At 40.1% G+C, this 17,917-nt stretch overlaps 1 protein-coding gene across 2 annotated transcripts in view; it reads left to right on the forward strand.

The window, feature by feature from the left end:
• Positions 1 to 208: 208 nt before the first annotated feature.
• The window catches only part of themis (thymocyte selection associated), a 53,122-nt gene continuing 35,413 nt past the window's right edge, over positions 209 to 17,917 (forward strand). For both annotated transcript variants that reach the window (XM_072251551.1, XM_072251553.1), the window contains exon 1: positions 209 to 366. In XM_072251551.1, the coding sequence (XP_072107652.1) occupies positions 276 to 366 (91 nt within the window). In that variant the 5' untranslated portion in view covers positions 209 to 275. The remainder of the gene's footprint in view (positions 367 to 17,917) is intronic.

The raw sequence follows: 17,917 nt of genomic DNA on the forward strand, positions 1-17,917 counted from the left end.
AAGGGGGTGACTCGACCAGGTCCAATGTGTATCTTCTGGAAGGGGATACGGGGGAGACATGGAACAGGTTGTGGTTGGAGACGGCTTCTATGAAAATACCCTGCGTGCATGGGGAGGACTGGCATGATGTGTGTGTGTGGGGGGTGGGATTGCCCTGCCAGGCGAGGAGGAGGCGGAGCTGAGACATGGTGGGCGGGAGAGAGTGAGAGCTGCGCTCGCCGCGCTGGCTGCAGTTTCTTAGGACGCACCCGCGGCTCACGGAGCATCGCACGGCGATGGCCCTCACACTGGAGAATTACATCGACTCTCTCGATCCCACCACTCTTCCGAGGGTTCTGCAGATTCTGTGTGGAATTTACTCCGAAGGTAAAGGTTAGACTTCAGAACTGCCGGTTCACTGATCCCACTGAACGAAAAACTCTTAGATGGGTGTTTTAAATTATATTAATTTTATTTTCTTGCATCATTTGTTACCTGCGCCGTGTTGGACAGATTGACACGAGTGTTTTCGATGCACAGGGGTCTAACAGTGAAGTAAATTTAGAAAAGTTAAACATCTCAATTAAATTAAAACTAAGCACAAACTGGATTTACTTCGCTTAATTTTAATGTTCAATTCCTCAATGTGGGTTTGTATTAAAGTTAGTATGCATTCGGTGTGAATGGACCCTTAGAAAAATAAAACTTTCGCTGCACAATGTACCTTGCCTGGTTGGCACCTCGTTTGAGGTCATTCTTCTCGCGGCGCTAAATGTAGTTTAGTTTATCTGTGATCAGCTGGAGTTTTAGTGCACCCTCCTGAAGGGTGTTAATCTCCAAGGGGATTTATTTAAAACAATCCAGTGAAAAAATTTAAAAGAAAGTCATTTCGGGGAAACGCCTGAGCGAGAGTGGAATTAGCATGTGAACCTTTCGTTAACATTTCGTTTTGATCTACTTTCTAATGCCTTGAGTTTTCAACACACAAGATTCTGCAGATATCCGGTGTTGTTCAGCTTGCTCCCCGCTGTTCCACTTGCACTTTACTTGTCAATTCTCCAATGCTTGTCTCCATGTTACATTTTAAAAATAAATTTTAAAAACTGTCGGATTTGGGGGTGAAAGGTTGCTTCATATTTACCGGAATTCTCGCACTAAGGAAATGCCTCATCCAGGCCATACACACTACTCACTACTACCATCCTGCAGGAGCTGCAGGTGCCACATCATTAGGATCAGGAACAGTTCATACCCTACAATCATCAGGCTCCTGAACCGACGTGGATAACTTCAATCACCAGTACTCTGAATTGATTCTACGACCTACAGGCTCACTTTTCAAGGACTTTTTACAACTCATGCTCTCTGCTTTATTTGTATTTACAGTTTGTCTTCTGCTCATTGGTTGTCAGTCTTCGCTAATGTTTCGTTTTCATAAAATTCTATTGTATTTGTCTTTTTCCTGTAACTGTCGGCAAGAAATTAGGTCTCAAGGTTGTGTAAGGTAACATATACAGAATTTGATATTAAAAGCAGCGCACACAAAATAATGGAGGAGCTCAGCAGGTCAGGCCGAGACTCTTCTTCAGCTCCGAGTCCTGAAGAAGGATCTCGGCCCGAAATGTTGACTCTTCATTCTTTTCCATAGATGCTGCCTGACCTTCTGAGTTCCTCCAAGCCTTTTTGTGTATTGCTTTGGATTTCCAGCATCTGCAAACCTTTTCGTGTCTTTGATATTAAATGTGCTTTGACCTTTGAATATAACTCTGTCACGAAACAATCTTAATTTTATATTTGATACCCGGGCGTCTCGGCAGTTTGATTTGCTGTTAGTTATTTCCAGAAGCATCTTGTTTTGTAAATTCCGTTCTGGTTTATAGTTGCACTAATTATATATACCGTTGATTTTGTGGTTCTTTTCATTGGTTACTCAATGTTTGGAATACTCTTGAATGAATAGAAATAAAAATCTTGTGGACTCTGAGCCAATATTGATGAGCACCTAACTTTATCCTGCTTTCTACGTCAGTTGTTGGCTCCCTCTGCTTAGTAACCCAATGGCCAAATGACACTTTTTTTAATGCTATCTCATCTGGTCATCAGACAATATTTCAAAAAGACTGGGCAAATTATCTTTTGTGTTCTGGCCAGAACTTGTACCTCAAGCAAGCTCCCTAAAGATGGACATTATATGGTGGTGGCAGTTTGCGGGAAGTACTGTGCACAAATTGGCTATTGCTTTACAAATTCTTCCTTCATTAGTTTCTGAAATTTTGGGTGCATAGAAGTCATGAAAGATTCTATGTTAATAAAGGGATTTTTCTTCCCATCAGTGTTGATACTTGCTTGGGGACAAAAACTGAACACAAATAAGATGGGAAATAGTAATTTAAAAAAAGTCTAAAGCAAAATACATTGGCAAGGTAGCTTACTGCCTCCAAAAATTTTTTCTATTAGATTTAATTTCAAGTTTCTTCTGACTTAATGGTTGAAAATATCACTATAAAGTAAAATGTCTTTTCTAAACACACACGCACAACTCTTTTCCTTTTTATGTGATTAAATTAATTTATTTATCTTTCTGACTCACAATTTTCAAACTCTGTTCTTGGACTTTTTGATCGTTTATGTGGAAGTGAGTGCACAGTTAGTCACTTTCTTTTGTCCTGAACTGATCAAAGTATTTGTGTTTTCTGTGTGTGATGTCACATAATTCTAGTTTTAAAGTGATAAGAGAATAGCTAACAAAAACAGCAACATTTAAAACTCTCTGAAGTATTTATAGAGTTGGAAATAAAACTGCCTGTATATTTGCCATATGGCCAACTGATAAGGAACCATAATTACTGATTCCTCACTAAAAATGATATAAAATATTAGTAAAATTATTTTTAATAGCTTAAGAGATTTGACTCCAAAATCCTTTTCCACATTTTATACATAAGCAAGTACTTCCAAATAAATTGAAGTAACAATTACATATTCAGGATTATGACCCACATTGCAGATTCAGGAACAGCTTCTTCCTCTCCACCATCGGATTTCTGAATGGACATTGAACCCATGAACACTACCTCATTGTTTTTTAATTATTAATTTATTTAATTTAGCTGTTTGAATATATACAATGCCTATAAAAAGTATTCACTCCCCTCCTTGGAAGTTTTCATGTTTTATTGTTTTACAACATTGAATCACAGCAGATTTAATTTGGCTTTTTTGACACTGATCAACAGAAAAGACTCTTGAGTCAAAACAAAAACAAATTTTACAAATTGGTAGAAATAATTGATTGGATAATTACTCACCCCTTCAAGTTAGTGTTTAGTAGATGCAACTTTGGCAGCAATTAGAGCCTTGAGATTGTGCGGATAGGTCTCTATATTAGTTTTGCACATATGGACATTGCAATTTCCGCCCATTCTTCTTTACAAAACTGCTCAAGCTCTGTCAGATTGCATAGGGATTGTAAGTAAACAGCCCTTTTCAAGTCCAGTCTCAAGTTCTCAACTGGATAGAGGTCTGGACTTTGACTTGGTCAGGATATTAACTTTGTTGTTTTTAAGCCATTTCTGTGTAGCTTTGCCTTTATGCTTGGGGTCATTGTCTTGTTGGGAAATAAATCTTCTCCCAAGTCACAGTTCTTTTGCAGACTGATTCGGGTTTTCCTCCATGATTTCCCTATATTTTGCTGCATTCATTTTACCCTCTACCTTCACAAGCATTCCAGGGCCTGTTGAAGTGAAGCATCCCCACAGCATGATGCAGCCACCACCATGCTTCATGGTAGGAATGGTGTGTTTTTGATGATATGAGGTGTTTGGCTGACACCAATTTTGGTTTCATCAGACCATAGGACCTTCTTCCAGCTGACTTCAAAGTCTCTCACATGCCTTCTGGCAAACCCTAGCCAAGACTTCATGTGAGTTTTTTTCAACAGTGGCTTTCTCTCTGCCATTCTCCCATAAAGCTGCGACTGGTGAAGCACCTGGGCAGCAGTTGCATGTACAGTCTTTCCCATTTCAGCCACTGAGGCTTGTAACTCCTCCAGAGCTGTCATGGGTCTCTTGGTGGCTTCTCCTTCTAGTCCCCTTCTTGCACAGTCACCCAGTTTTTGAGGATGGCCTGCTGTAGACAGATTTACAGCTGTGCCATATTCTTTTCATTTCTTGATGTTTGGACTTAACTGCACTCCAAGGGATATTCAGTGACTTAGAAATGTTCTTGTATCTGTCTCTTGACGTGCTTTTCAATAACCTTTTCACGGAGTTGCTTGGAGTGTTCGTTGGTCTTTTGGTGTGTCATATTAAAGGGGATGAATATTTACTTAATTATTTTGTTTTATATTTGTAATTAATTTAAATCACTTGGTATAGATCTGTTTTCACTTTGATATAAAAGAGTCTTTTTCTGTTGAGCAGTGTCAAAAATTCAATGTTGTAAAACAATGAAACATGAAAATGTCCAGGTGGGTGAATACTTTTTATAGGCACTGTATCTATCTATCCAGATTAAAAAGGCCAAATTAAATCTACAATACACTGTAATTTTGCAGTTTTTAAATATGTATTGCATTGCACTACTGCTGCATAACAAATAAATTCATGACATATGGTAGTGATATTAAATCTGATTCTGATATGCAACAAGTTCTGTGTTACTGTGTACTTCTGTAGGGAAGCACCATATTTTGTCAAACTAAACAAATGCAGACATTATAGATGTGTGCTCAGGAATAACTAACAGTGATTTCTGCTTAGGTGTTTCCCCCTATTGGGTTTATTGCATGGGGAAGTAACAGAGGACAGATTCCATTCCACAAGGGAGGGAAGGACAGTATTGAGAAATAGAACAGCATAATTTACAAATCGTTATATTAATAAAAATGGATAAAGATTTTCAAAATGTGCTGGTGTTTGATAGTAATCCTACTTCTAAGAAAAGTGTAACGTTGCAATATTCCCCACTGCCAACTTTTACGTGTATAGATTTTTCTAAGCAAAGAAAAGCTTGTGATTCCACACAAGCTTTTCTTTGCTTAGAAAAATCTATACACGTAAAAGTTGGCAGTGGGGAATATAACCCAGGTAGCTCCCTTCTTCATGCAATGCAGCCCAGCTTTTCTAGTCAGTTTTCTTTCTTCACCATCCCTTCACTTCCAAAAGCAGTATTTTCATCTTTGCAAAAGGTTCCGTTGTTAATGGTTGCTGTTTTCTTCTCTGTCCCAGAGTATGCTCTCATTGAATGCATCAGAAAGCCGTGGCTTCAAGAGAAATTAAAGCGGTGGACAGCTCTGTCTTGTAAATCACATGCTTGCTTCTGTTGGTGACTACAGACAACTCTTCTTTAATGCAAAGTGCTGAGGTTAATTTTAATCTCTTTTGAAATCAGTTAACTCAGTACTGACCGAGGATTGAACTCAACAGTTTCCTGGACAAATTGTCCAACTACACTTTGGGTAAACTTGTTGAAGAGCTGTGCTGATTTTGCTGTAAATCATAAAATTTGCAAGAACCTTTGCTGGAATTCTCTCTCATTCTGTATTTTAGAGTGGACTTTATAGACTGGCGTTGCATTGCAGAATTACAGACATATATTGGCGATTGGAGTGTGAGGCTCCGCAATGGTATAGATTTCGTTTCTGTGCCACCCAAGCTCCCTGCATTCAGTGGTAAAACTTTCTGCTTTGGGTGCACGTTCATTTAACAGGAAATCTTTTAATCTTTCAAAGGCTTCTGTTTAAACAAAGACATTTCAATTTAACATCCTGCGACATTTCGGTAGATACTCTACAATAGACTTTTTTTGGTAGATGGTCAAAAACCAAAAAAAAAGTCTACAATTTATCCATTTTTATACAAGTACTATTCTGTGGAGTTAGTTACTTTTTTATTCCTTTTCTAAATTTCCTACTGTGATGGCTATTCAGTGAATAGTTTTATAGTTTGAATATTATTATTATTGTGTATAGCATTGTACTTAAATTTCCTTTAAGCAGAGACGGTGTCTGGAATTTGACGTGCTGATGTTTTTCTGTATTGAATTGTTTCCTCTTTTTTTCCGGCTCTAATATTTTGTACTCTTCTAAGTGGCGGGCTTCGCCACTGGAGTCGTCAAACAAGATGGTGGACCCTGACAATATTTCCTTGCATTGAACCACAGCTGTCCTTGATAACCTGAGCTGAACACTGGCTTTATGTCATGAACCCTTCCTGTGACTCTGTCGATTGCTCTGTTTTGCCTGTGAACTTCAAATAAATCTGTGATATGTGCCCGATTAGAGGAAAAAATGAAACGTTTTAATGTTTATTTTGCAAGCTGCCAGGGAACTACAGTATGTTAATGTGGACAATTACTGTTTTCTAATGGAAAATGATTGTATAATGGGCAATATTTCATAAATTGTTAAGATTTCTTATTTTTGGTTCACTTAGGCTTATCTATGTACGTGTTAACTTCTCCACAAATCTGATACTTGCTGCCATTTTCAATCCTTTTTTTTGTCAGCCTGGTTCCTTGGTGATGTAATTCCACTGTGAATTGTGCTTCAACATGCACATTGGAGCTGAATTAGCAATAAGAATTGAAAATAAACTATGTTTTCCATGAAACTGCCTACAGCATCCCCAACACGTGTGATTTAAAGAAAATCCTTCATGGTCCAGTTCATGACCACTGTCCTGTGAGCTTTACAGTAGATAAAATCTGTCATCATTAAATGAGGCTAGGTTTAGACTTGGGTGGTGTAGAGGCACAACGCTTTACAGTACCAGCGACCCAGGTTCAATTCCCACCACTAACTGTAAAGAGTTTGTATGTTCATCCTCGTGACCACGTGGGTTTCCTCTGGGTGCTCTGGTTTCCGCCCACAGTCCCAAGACATATCGGTTGGTAGGTTAATTGGAAAGGGAAATTGTCCCGTGATTAGGCTTGGGTTAAATCGGGGGATTGGTGGGCACCGTGACTTTAAGGGCGTAATCTGTGCTATATCTCAATAAAATAAAAAAAGTTGTATAGATACCAGAAAGATTGGGAAGTTGGGGTGAGATATCAGGGAACAGTGTGGGATGTTCAACTTGGGACACATGGGCCCTGGTCTCTCAATATTTCTGACCAAACAAGCATTTACATTGCAGGGAAATTTAATCATGCTTTAAATATTGCGACTACATTTTGTGCCATCGTTAATATACTGCATATCTGAGAATTATCAATGGAAGCATTATCTAACCTTCCCAAACCCTGGCACCTCACTTCTCCAATAACCTTTGCTCAACACGAGGGAGAATAGCCAAATTCCCTACTGATACCTTCCGTAAAGGAACGAACAGAGTTGGTCATTTCTGTGTGGTTTATGAGGTGCAGTGACCCACCATACAATTGCAATCATCACAAGCCAATGGAGTTCAAACAGGAGGATAGTTTAAACTTGTCAACAGTTTCAATAAATTAACTCATAGGAATGTAACAAAACCAGAAAATAATAAACATGAGAAATTCTGCAGATACTGGAAATCCAGAGCAACACACACAAAACGCTGAAGGAACTCAGCAGGTCAGGCAGCATCTACGGAAATGAATAAACCGTCGATGTTTTGGGTCGAGACCCTTTTTCAGGACTGGAAAAGAAGAGAGAAGGTGCCAGAATAAAGAGGTGGGGGGAGGAGAAGGAGGATAGCTAGAAGATGATGGGTGGGAAAGGTAAAGGGCTGGAGAGAGAGGAATCTGATAGGAGAGGAAAGTGGACCATAGGAGAGAGGGAAGGAGGAGGGGTCTCAGAGAGAGGTGTTAGGCAGATGAGAAGCATTAAGGGGCCAGAGTGGGGAATATAAGAGAGGAGGGGGAGAGAAAACATTTTTTACTGGAAGGAGAAATCAATATTCATGCCATCAGGTTGGAGGCTACCTAGGCGGAATAACACACAAAATGCTGAAGGATCTCAGCAGGTCAGACGGCACCTATGGAAAGGAATAAATATTCATTGTTTCTGATGAAGGGTCTTGGCCCGAAGCATTGGCTGTTTATTAATTTCCATAGATGTTGCCTGACCTGCTGAGTTCCTCCAGGATTTTGCTTGTGTTGCTCTGGATTTCCAGCATCTGCAGAATCTCTTGTGTTCAGAAAGCTCAGCAGGACAGCAAGCATCAGTGGGAGAAACAGAACTAGTGTTTTTTTGTAAAGGAGCTTTTGTCTGACACAAGGTCTTCAGCCTGGAACATTAACTCATTTTATCTTCCACAGATTTTTGCCCGACTTGCTCGAGCATTTCCAACAATGATTTCAGATTCCAGCAACTTCATTTTTTTTTGTTTTTGGACACGATGGTGCTGCTTGCTTTAGTAGCAAGGGACTGGATCAGTCATTAGACTGTAAAATTGTAGCATGTCACTTAGTGGACACAGTTGAAAACAAAATGCTGGTTTAAAACAAAATAAAATCTGGCCCTGTCATCTTAATGCACGGGCCTAATGTACCATTTTAGGTCTTACTTGTATTGCTTTATGTTTTTCTGGTGGAATTTGGGGTGAAGAGATGCTGCTAGAGCGGTTCTGCTTAACTTTTCTGCTGAAACTCTTTTCCTCATCAGCAAGCATAATGTTTTCAGTCAACAATCCAATCTGTAGGATTTTGGAAACCTATCGCTAAGATTGTATTGAAAAAGATCCTATATCTCATCCTCTAGAGGGAGGAGGATGAGAGATGGCTTGATTGAGGTGCGCAAGGTGATAAGAGGTATGGATCACGTGGATAGCCAGAGACTTTTTTTCTAGGTTATAAATAGATAATATGGAGAGGGGAAGGGGTTATTTCAAGGTGATTGGAGGAAAGTGTAGGGGAGGTATCAGAGGTAAGCATTTTTTTTTACACAGAGAGTGGTGAGTGTGCCGGGGTGATGGTAGAGGCAGTTACATTAAGGGGTTTAAAGTTGGGCATGTGGATGAAAGAAACATGGAGGGCTGTGTGGATTGATTTTAGAGTGGGTTAAAAGATCGGCACAACATTGTGGGATGAAGGGCCTGTACTGTGCTGTACTGTTCTATTCAGTTCTGTGGTAATAGAGTGAAGTTTACTAATGAGCCTTCATATTGGTCGTCACAAAGATTTTCCAGTAGCCTCCTCTTAGCTGTATACACTGGTGTAAGTAACAGAAGTATATGAATTTACACAGCAGATGCAGGAGTGGGTAATTTAAACTTTGAGACTGCTGTGGCATTCAAGGCTAATCTGATTATAACCTCAATTCTGCATTCACACCTATTCCCAGTAACCTTTTACGTGTTTCCGATCAGAGCCCTCCCACCTTTGCCTTAACATTAAATGACTCTGCTTCTGTTGTCTTCTGAGGGAGTTCCAAAAGCTCTGAGCCCTTTGAGACAGAGAGAGATAAAAAATGCCTTGGCCAACAATGTTTTTTAAAAAGAGTGATCTTTAATTCTAGAGGGACAATGTAGTTTATGGCATCTGGAGGCGTAGCCTGTTTTGTGGATGAATCGGAATCTGACTCGAGTTTATCATCACTGACCACGGTTGTGAAATTTGTTATCTTTGCAACAGCAGTACAGTGCAATACATATGGACATTGAACCTGTGAACATTACCTCACTACTTTTTTTTCTGTTTGTTTTTGCACTAATTTTAGCTTAACTATTTAGTAGACATATATATATACACACACACACTCTTACTGTAATTGATTTATTTTTCTATATTTTCATGTATTGCATTGTGCTGCTGCGGCTAAGTTAACAAATTTCAAGACATACGCTGTTCATACTAAACCTCATTTTGTGTCTTGCTTTCTATTAAATTAAATTATTTCTATTAAAATAAATAGGCATCCGTTAGTCTCGTGAGACCATGGATTTGCGCCTTGGAATGTTTCCAGGGCACAGGCCTGGGCGAGGTTGTATGGAAGACCGGCAGTTGCCCATGCTGCAGTCTCCCCTCTCCACGCCATCGATGTTGTCCAAGGGAAGGGCATTAGGGCCGATACAGCTTGGCACTGATGTTGTCGCAGAGCAACGTGTGGTTAAGTGCCTTGCTCAGGGACACAACATGCAGCCTCAGCTGAGGCTCGAACTAGCGACCTTCAGATCACTAGACTGACGCCTTAACCACTTGGCCACGCGCCAACATTTCTATTAAAATAAGTAGTGCAAAAATAGAAAATTTAAAAAAAGTAGTGAGGTAGTGTTCATGGGTTCAATGTCTATTCAGAAATTGGATGGCAGAGGGGAAGAAGCTGTTCCAGAATCATTGAGTGTGTTCCTTCACGCTTCTGTACCTCCTTCCTGACGGTGGCAATGAAAACAAGGCATGACCTGGGTGATGGGGGTCTTCAATGATGGACACTGCCTTTTTTGAGGCATCACTTGTTGAAGATGTCTTGGATACTATGGAGGCAAGTGCCCATGCTGGAACTGACTAAGCTTACAACTCTGCAGCTTATTTTGATACTGTGCCAGTAGCACCTCCCCCTCCCATTACCAGACAGTGATCCAGCCAGTTAGAATGCTCTCCACAGTACATCTGTAGAAATTTGCAAGTGTCTTTGGTGACATACCAAATCTCCTTAAACTCCTAATGAAGTATAGCCATTGTCGTAACACACATAAAAGTTGCTGGTGAACGCAGCAGGCCAGGCAGCATCTCTAGGAAGAGGTACAGTCGACGTTTCAGGCCAAGACCCTTCGTCAGGACTAACTGAAGGAAGAGTGAGTAAGAGATTTGAAAGTTGGAGGGGGAGGGGGAGATCCAAAATGATAGGAGAAGACAGGAGGGGGAGGGATGGAGCCAAGAGCTGGACAGGTGATTGGCAAAAAGGATACGAGAGGATCGTGGGACAGGTGGTCCGGGAAGAAAGACAAGGGGGGGGGAACCCAGAGGATGGGCAAGGGGTATATTCAGAGGGCCTTTTGACTTTTGGGTGATCTTCAGAAGAATACAAAGTGTTTGGAGACCGTACCATGTTTTATCCAGCGATGTGATTAGCAAGTACAGTTTGCTTAAAATGTTCAAAGAAAACTTCTCCAAGAGAAAGTAATTAATTATTGATTCTTAATTATACTTTCCCTGATTTAAATCTTGAATTTTAATGAACTATACTGAATTAATCTTATCTCATTCAAAAGCTGTTTTGGAAATCTACCCATTTAGTGGAGTAACTTCCTTATTTGCTGTTGAAAATGTACAGATAAAATTACCTTTTAATCTTATTTAGGAGCTCTGGATAAACTTCAACACAATATTTTCATAGCACTGACAGACTATTAAGTTACAAGCATAGTTATTTAAATCTCAGTAATCTCTTGATATATTATGCATTTTTCACATTCCTAGAAACAAACACTATTGGATTTGACAAATTTTTATTAAAGTTGAGTTTTGTCTCCCCAATTAAAGCATTATTCATTGTGTAATATTATTCATTGTATAATATTATTCATTGTATGCAGCCTTATGCCAGAATGCACCTTTCTCTTTTTTTTCAGGACTTGATCATTCTTTAGACAAAATATAAAATTCTCCTTGCATATTTTGTTCTTGTAAATGCCAAACGTCCTAAGTCCCAGCCTCTGAAAGGCAAAGGCTGAAATTCAAATTGTCACCCTGCAAAATTTAATGATCGCTAATTAGTTCTTAAATTCTGTCACTGCAACTTTTGCAGCTCAAAAGCCATCATAATCTGCTTTTTTAAAAAAAGACTATCAATTGCCACTCTTCTCAAAAACCCAAGGGTTTAATTTGTCATTGTAGAAAAACGAGGCAGCGCGGTAGCATAGTGGTTAGTGCAATGCCTTACAGCATTGATGACCCGGGTTCAATACCTGCTGCTGTCTCGAGTTGCGTTTATAAATTCTCCCTGTGACAGTGGGGGTTTCCTCCAGATGCTCTGGTTTCCACCCACATTCCAAAGAGGTACAGGTTAGTAGCTTAATTGGTCACATGGGTGTAATTGTTCTCTCATTGGGCCAGAAGGGCCTGTTACCATTCTGTATTTCTAAATAAAAACAATTTCCCTTTAAATTTTAAAAAAAAGTTGAAGAGCTGTCAACAGAAAGAGTTAGCTTCTCTTCAGCCTCAACCACGCAGGCAACATCTCAGTTTGGGTTTGTCGTTGTAGCACCACTCAATCAGATTTTCAGTCTCCCTCCTATAGGCTAATTTGTTATCAATTTTGATGCACCCGCCAGGGTGGTATTGAGGATGCAGTTGCACGAGGAGGTACGAAGGCGCCATGTTGTTGAACTATTGCAACAATAGGCAAATTGGAGTAGATCCAGGTCACTCCTCAGTCAGGAATTGATATGCTTCATGACTAACCCCGCAAAGCACTTCATCATGATGGATGTAAGTGCTACTGCACAACAGACATTGAGTCAGGTTACTATGTTCTTTTTAGGAACTAATTCCTCACAGCGGTCAGTAACTTATTTGGTTAAAAGAAAACGTGCTGGTATTTGGAGTTAAAATTTTAGTTTTTAGTCCTTAGTTAACATTCCATCGAAAATTGTACATGTAGACAAATAAAGAAAATGCACATCTTCATCCAGTTCAGGGTTTTAATTCGTGTGATACCTAAGGATTTCAGATGTTTCCTAACCTTTGAGGAGCATCCGAAGTTGAAAACCCATGGAATAGTCATGTCTTTTAAATAAATTAAAAATCAAAATCATGGCATGAATAGAGTCACAGAATCATAGAAAGGTACAGCACAGAAACAGGCCCTTTGGCCCTTCTAGTCTGTGCCAAACAATTTAAGCTGCCTACTCCTATTGACCTACACAGGGACCATAGCCCTCTACCCCAACCATCCAGGTACCTATCCAAACTTCTCCTAAATGTTGAAACCGAGCTTGCATGCACCACTTGTGCTGGCAGCTCATTCAGCAATCTCATGACCCTCTGAGTGAAGAAGTGTTCCCTCATATTCCCCTTATGCTTTTCACCTTTCAACCTAAACCCAATGACCTCACCCAACCTCAGTGGAAAAAGCCTGCTTGCATTTACCCTATCTATACCCCTCATAATTTTGTATACCTCTATCATATCTTCTCGTAATCTTCTATATCATAAAGAATAAAGTCTGAACCTATTCAACCTATCCTAATAACTCAGGTTCTCCAGTCCCGGCAACATCCTTCTAAATTTTCTGTGTACTCATTCAACCTTATTTACATCTTTCCTGTAGGTACTGTAAGTGACCAGAATTACACACACTACTCCAAATTAGGCCATGCTTTTACAACTTCAACATAGCATCCCATCCCCTGTACTCAATACTTTGATTTATGAAGGCCAATGTGCCGAAAGATTTCTTTATGACCCTATCTACCTGTGATGCCACTTTCAATGAATTATGGACCTGTATTCCCAGATCTTGTTGTTCTGCAGCACTCCTTAGTGCCCTACCCTACAGAGTTAAAAAGTAAAACTTATACAGAAAAGAACACTCAACGATAAAGATAAGATTATAAACAGATAAACGGCTTTCAGCTTTGGACAGATTGGTAACTGATACTGACCACAAGCAATTGACACTTCCTAACAAGCTAATTTCAGACAAGGACTGCAAAGTTAAACATTCAAACTAATTTTTAACCAAAATGAATGTAGTTTTATGACATCAATAGTTTCAGTGCCAGTTTTCATTTTAAATATTGTTTGTGTATCTTTGCTAAACTTTTCAGGTTTTGATGACATACCCCTCCAGGTACATAGGTGAGATCACCAACATGCTGAATATATTCAGATAGTTTTATTGCTGACCACTTATGTGTCCTAGCCATCCAATGTTCATATATTTCACCATAGTCTTCCTTTGCTCTCCCCTCCTCTATCATTTGTATTATGGCAAACTTGACCACATGCCTCGGCTTACCGCAGTTCAAAACTCAAAGTAAATTTATTATCTGAGTAAGTGTACTGTACGTCACCATATATTGTACCACACTGAGATTTATTTGCTTGCAGGCATTCACAGTAGAACAAAGAAATACAATAGAATCAATGCAAAAACAAAACTGACAAACAACCAATGTGCAAAAGATGACAAACTGTGCAAATTAATCACCTCTTACTTTGCCCACTGGAGTAATTACAATCCTCTCTTACTTTTTCCCATTGGAGTCTTTGGAGTTTGGAGTCTATAAAGCAACCCCACCTGAGTGTATTTCATTCCTTCCTCCCTCTACCTCACCTGTCCAACATACAATAGTGTTCCCTTCCATTCTCATGTTTGGATGGGTCGTAGTGAGATCCTCACGTACCACTTTCAGTACTGCCTGGGTTGGACAGCCTTGACCCTTTTATTCAGCTGCATTTTCTTCGCTTTTCTGATGTTTGGTCTGAACAACAACTGAAACTCAGTGGTGGCTCCCCAGTATGCCTGGGTCCTGGATACCATTTTAATTAATGATGATTGGTCAGTCGTTGTCAATGTCTCTTTGAGATTTCGGGACAACTCGGGATTGCTTGACGCCACATTTTTAGAGAAACCTAACAAGCATTGACATTTGGATATGGCGGAATAAAAAATAGTAAAATAAATTTTAAAACAATATTTTAAAATTTAAAAAATTCTGCTGGGGTGAGTGGCTTATGGCCGGAGGTGGTCAAGTGTATCAGTTTCTGTTCCTCCGTTTCTTCCCTTGTTCTGAAGGAGCAGCTCCAGCCATTCTGCCCTGCCTGCCTGAGTATGCCTGCAAGAAAATGAATCTCAGGATTGTATATGGTGGCATATGTACTTTGAACTTTGAACTCTTACTGTGGTGACTTTGCCCTTGAGTCCTCCCTCTGAGTCTGGGTCCCCAGGGTGAACCATTGACAGGTGGTCACCCTGCTTTCATTGCTCAGAATCAATCTTACTGTTATGTGTCATCATGTTTGTTATTTTGTGCCCACAGTACAGGGAAAAACGTAAAAATTACCAAAAACTAAAAAAAAGTTCAAAACAGGAAGAGCAAGGTGGTGCTCATGGGTTCCTGGACTGTTACCATTGGCTCTAAATCATTCCAAGCGATTGTTCCATTATCCTTGAGGTTGGGCGAGACTAGAACTAGAGGTCATGGTTAAAGGTGAAAGGTGAAACTTTTTCAGGGAACATAAATGATGAACTTTTTCATTCCAGAGGCTGGTGAGTGTGTGGAACTAACAGCAGCAAAAGTGATGGATGTGAGTTTTTGATTTCAACGTTTAAGAGAGGTTTGGATGGCTATGTGGATGGGAGGGGTACGGAGGGCTACGGTCCAGGTTCAGGTTGATGGGACAAGGCAGAATAATAGTTTGGCATGGACTTAGATAGGCCTAATGGCCTGTTTCTGTATTGTAGTTCTCTCTTGCTGCTGACATTCTTGAAAACTCTGCTCTCACTCACTCGTGACCACCACATACCCCACACGAACTTTCTGAGCTTTTGTTAATTTCCCCTCTAAATCCTGAGCTCTGCTTCCTTTTTTTTTGGACCCCACTCTCAGTTTAACACAAGCTCAAATACGTGTAACATGGTCCAAGAATCGTTGCTCTCCCATCAATCATTTCGATGGTCTGAACCACTCTTTTTGCTCCTTTTCCCTTATCAAGCAGACACTAAGTGATGCGCCGTATGGCAGGAGACATGCTCCGTAGGGCCAAGTTATCCATATTGTACAACTGGCTCCAGCAGGTCAAGTAATTGCAACTGATCTTATTGTTGCTGCGGCCTTGCCTTTGCGCACAAGGACCTTCTCCTCTGGGAACTTCTGCAGAGGATTCTCAGCATGAACAATCCCAACTGTCTAGGTGCCCAGAAGGTTACTGACCCCAGCAGAGTAGCTGCTGTCACCTGTCCATCAGCTGATGCAATACCATGTGCAGTACCATCCTCTTGCCTTTTCTCTTTGTACCTGTTTACTTTTATAGTGCGAGTTTCAGTGTCAGCCACAATATTATGAGAGTAGTGTGGCTTCAGGGGCCTCTTCTTCAGTTAGCACTATCAGCGGATCCTGTTACAAGCTGTGAGACCAAACCACTTCAGAGTCAGGAGTGAGCTGGAAACAGGAAATCTTTGATACAACTAAACAATGTTCAGTATAGTTCAAAGGCTCTCTCAAAAAATTCATCTGCTGAAATGGCACTATTAATTATTGTAGCTCACCAACACACTGATAAGCACAAAACTACTTTAAAAGAATTACCTTCAGTAATCTTATGAACCCAGATAAAATAATGTTAACAAAATATATTTCATTAACCTAAGTAACCTTTTATTTTTCCACATTTTATGTATTCATTAAAAGGGTGTGGGCTTCACAAGGCTGAGCCAGTGTTTTAATTGTCCCTGTCAGAATCAGAACCAAGTTTAATATCGTCGGCATATGTCGTAAAATTGTTAACTTTGCAGCAGCAGTACAATGCAATACATTTTTTTTAGGCATCCGTTAGTCTTGCGAGACCATGGATCTGTGCCTGGAAAGTCTTCACTCTCCAGGGTGCAGGCCTGGGCAAGGTTGTATGGAAGACCAGCAGTTGTCCATGCTGCAGGTCTCCCCTCTCCACGAGACCAATGTTGTCCAAGGAAAGGGCCTTGCTCAAGGACACAACATACGTTGCCTCGGCTGGAGCTCGAACTCATGACCTTCAGGTCGCTAGTCCAATGCCTTAACCACTTGGCCACGTGCCCACAGTACATAATATTAGAGGAAAAATGGTGAATTACAGTAAGTGTGTGTGCATAGTTTCAGTATAAAGGGACTGCAATTGGCATTTCCTTTAGCTCAATTTATGGAATGTTTCAGGAATTTTCAGAAAGCTTAGTATTGTTACAAAATCAGCTTCAGTTGACATTGATGAAGCTTACTACTGTTGTGAAGTTTTTACTATATAAAGGTGCAGGATTTCTGTTTGCATCAAGTGTTGTATTTGTCACAGTCTATTAGCCTGTTTCATATGGTATTGTTGAATGGATTGTGGATACATACTGTACTTGTTGGTAGGTTCATTGGCTACTGTTAATTGCTTCTATTGCAGAGGGGTAGTAGGGGATCAGGGTGGGATTGAGAGAGAATATGTTTCAGATAAATATAGAGGGTTGGGAAGGGCAGGGTAATGTAATTGATGGAGACATACATAATTCACAACCTCCAACATTGAGTTGGGGTTCTCTTTAAGAAGCTGGTCTGAGGTGCAGATGTTATAACATGAAGTTCAGTTACTGCGCTTCTGTGTTCAGGTTTTGGAGTACAATAAATGAGTTGTTACGGATTTTCTTAAACATAAAACGCCTCACAAACACAAGAAAATCTGCAGATGCTGAAAATCCAAGCCAGCACACACAAAACGCTGGAGGAACTCACCAGGTCAGGCAGCATTTGTGGAAAGGAATAAACAGTCAACGTTTCAGGCCGAGACCTTTCATCAGGACTCATGTTGTTTTATTTGTGAAAACCTACATTGGTGAACCTGATGCTGTAAGATGATTCCAGAAGACAAATATCAGTTGTATTGTACTTTGACAATAAAATGGAGCTTTGAACTTTTGCGTTTTTGAATGTGTCAGCCAACGCAGTCGCTTTGAAAAAGGTTTTATCCATTGGTGTAAGAGACTGTTCTGATGATGCTGCTAATAAACCTTTCCTATTAATAATGTATTGTTGTTCCATTGTGATGTATTAATGTCTTTTAGTATGTGGATCTGTTTGCATAGCTCCTCTCTTCGTGTTCTTAACCTCAAGTAGTTTAGGGTTTGTCTTGTCACAGTATAAGCAGCTTTAGTTCAGAGTCGGAACTTTGTGGCTTTAAGCCTCCGAACAGAAACCTGAGCATGTGGCCCAGGCTGCAGTGTCGATCTACACTAGTGCTATTGCACAGCCTTTGGGAAAGGAAATGAAAGTGAAAAACCTGCAGATACTGGAAGCCTGAACCAAAACCAGAAAATGCTGGAAAAATATAGCTAACGTTT

The sequence above is a fragment of the Mobula birostris genome, chromosome 2, assembly GCF_030028105.1.
Source record: "Mobula birostris isolate sMobBir1 chromosome 2, sMobBir1.hap1, whole genome shotgun sequence".
Taxonomy (NCBI): domain Eukaryota; kingdom Metazoa; phylum Chordata; class Chondrichthyes; order Myliobatiformes; family Myliobatidae; genus Mobula; species Mobula birostris.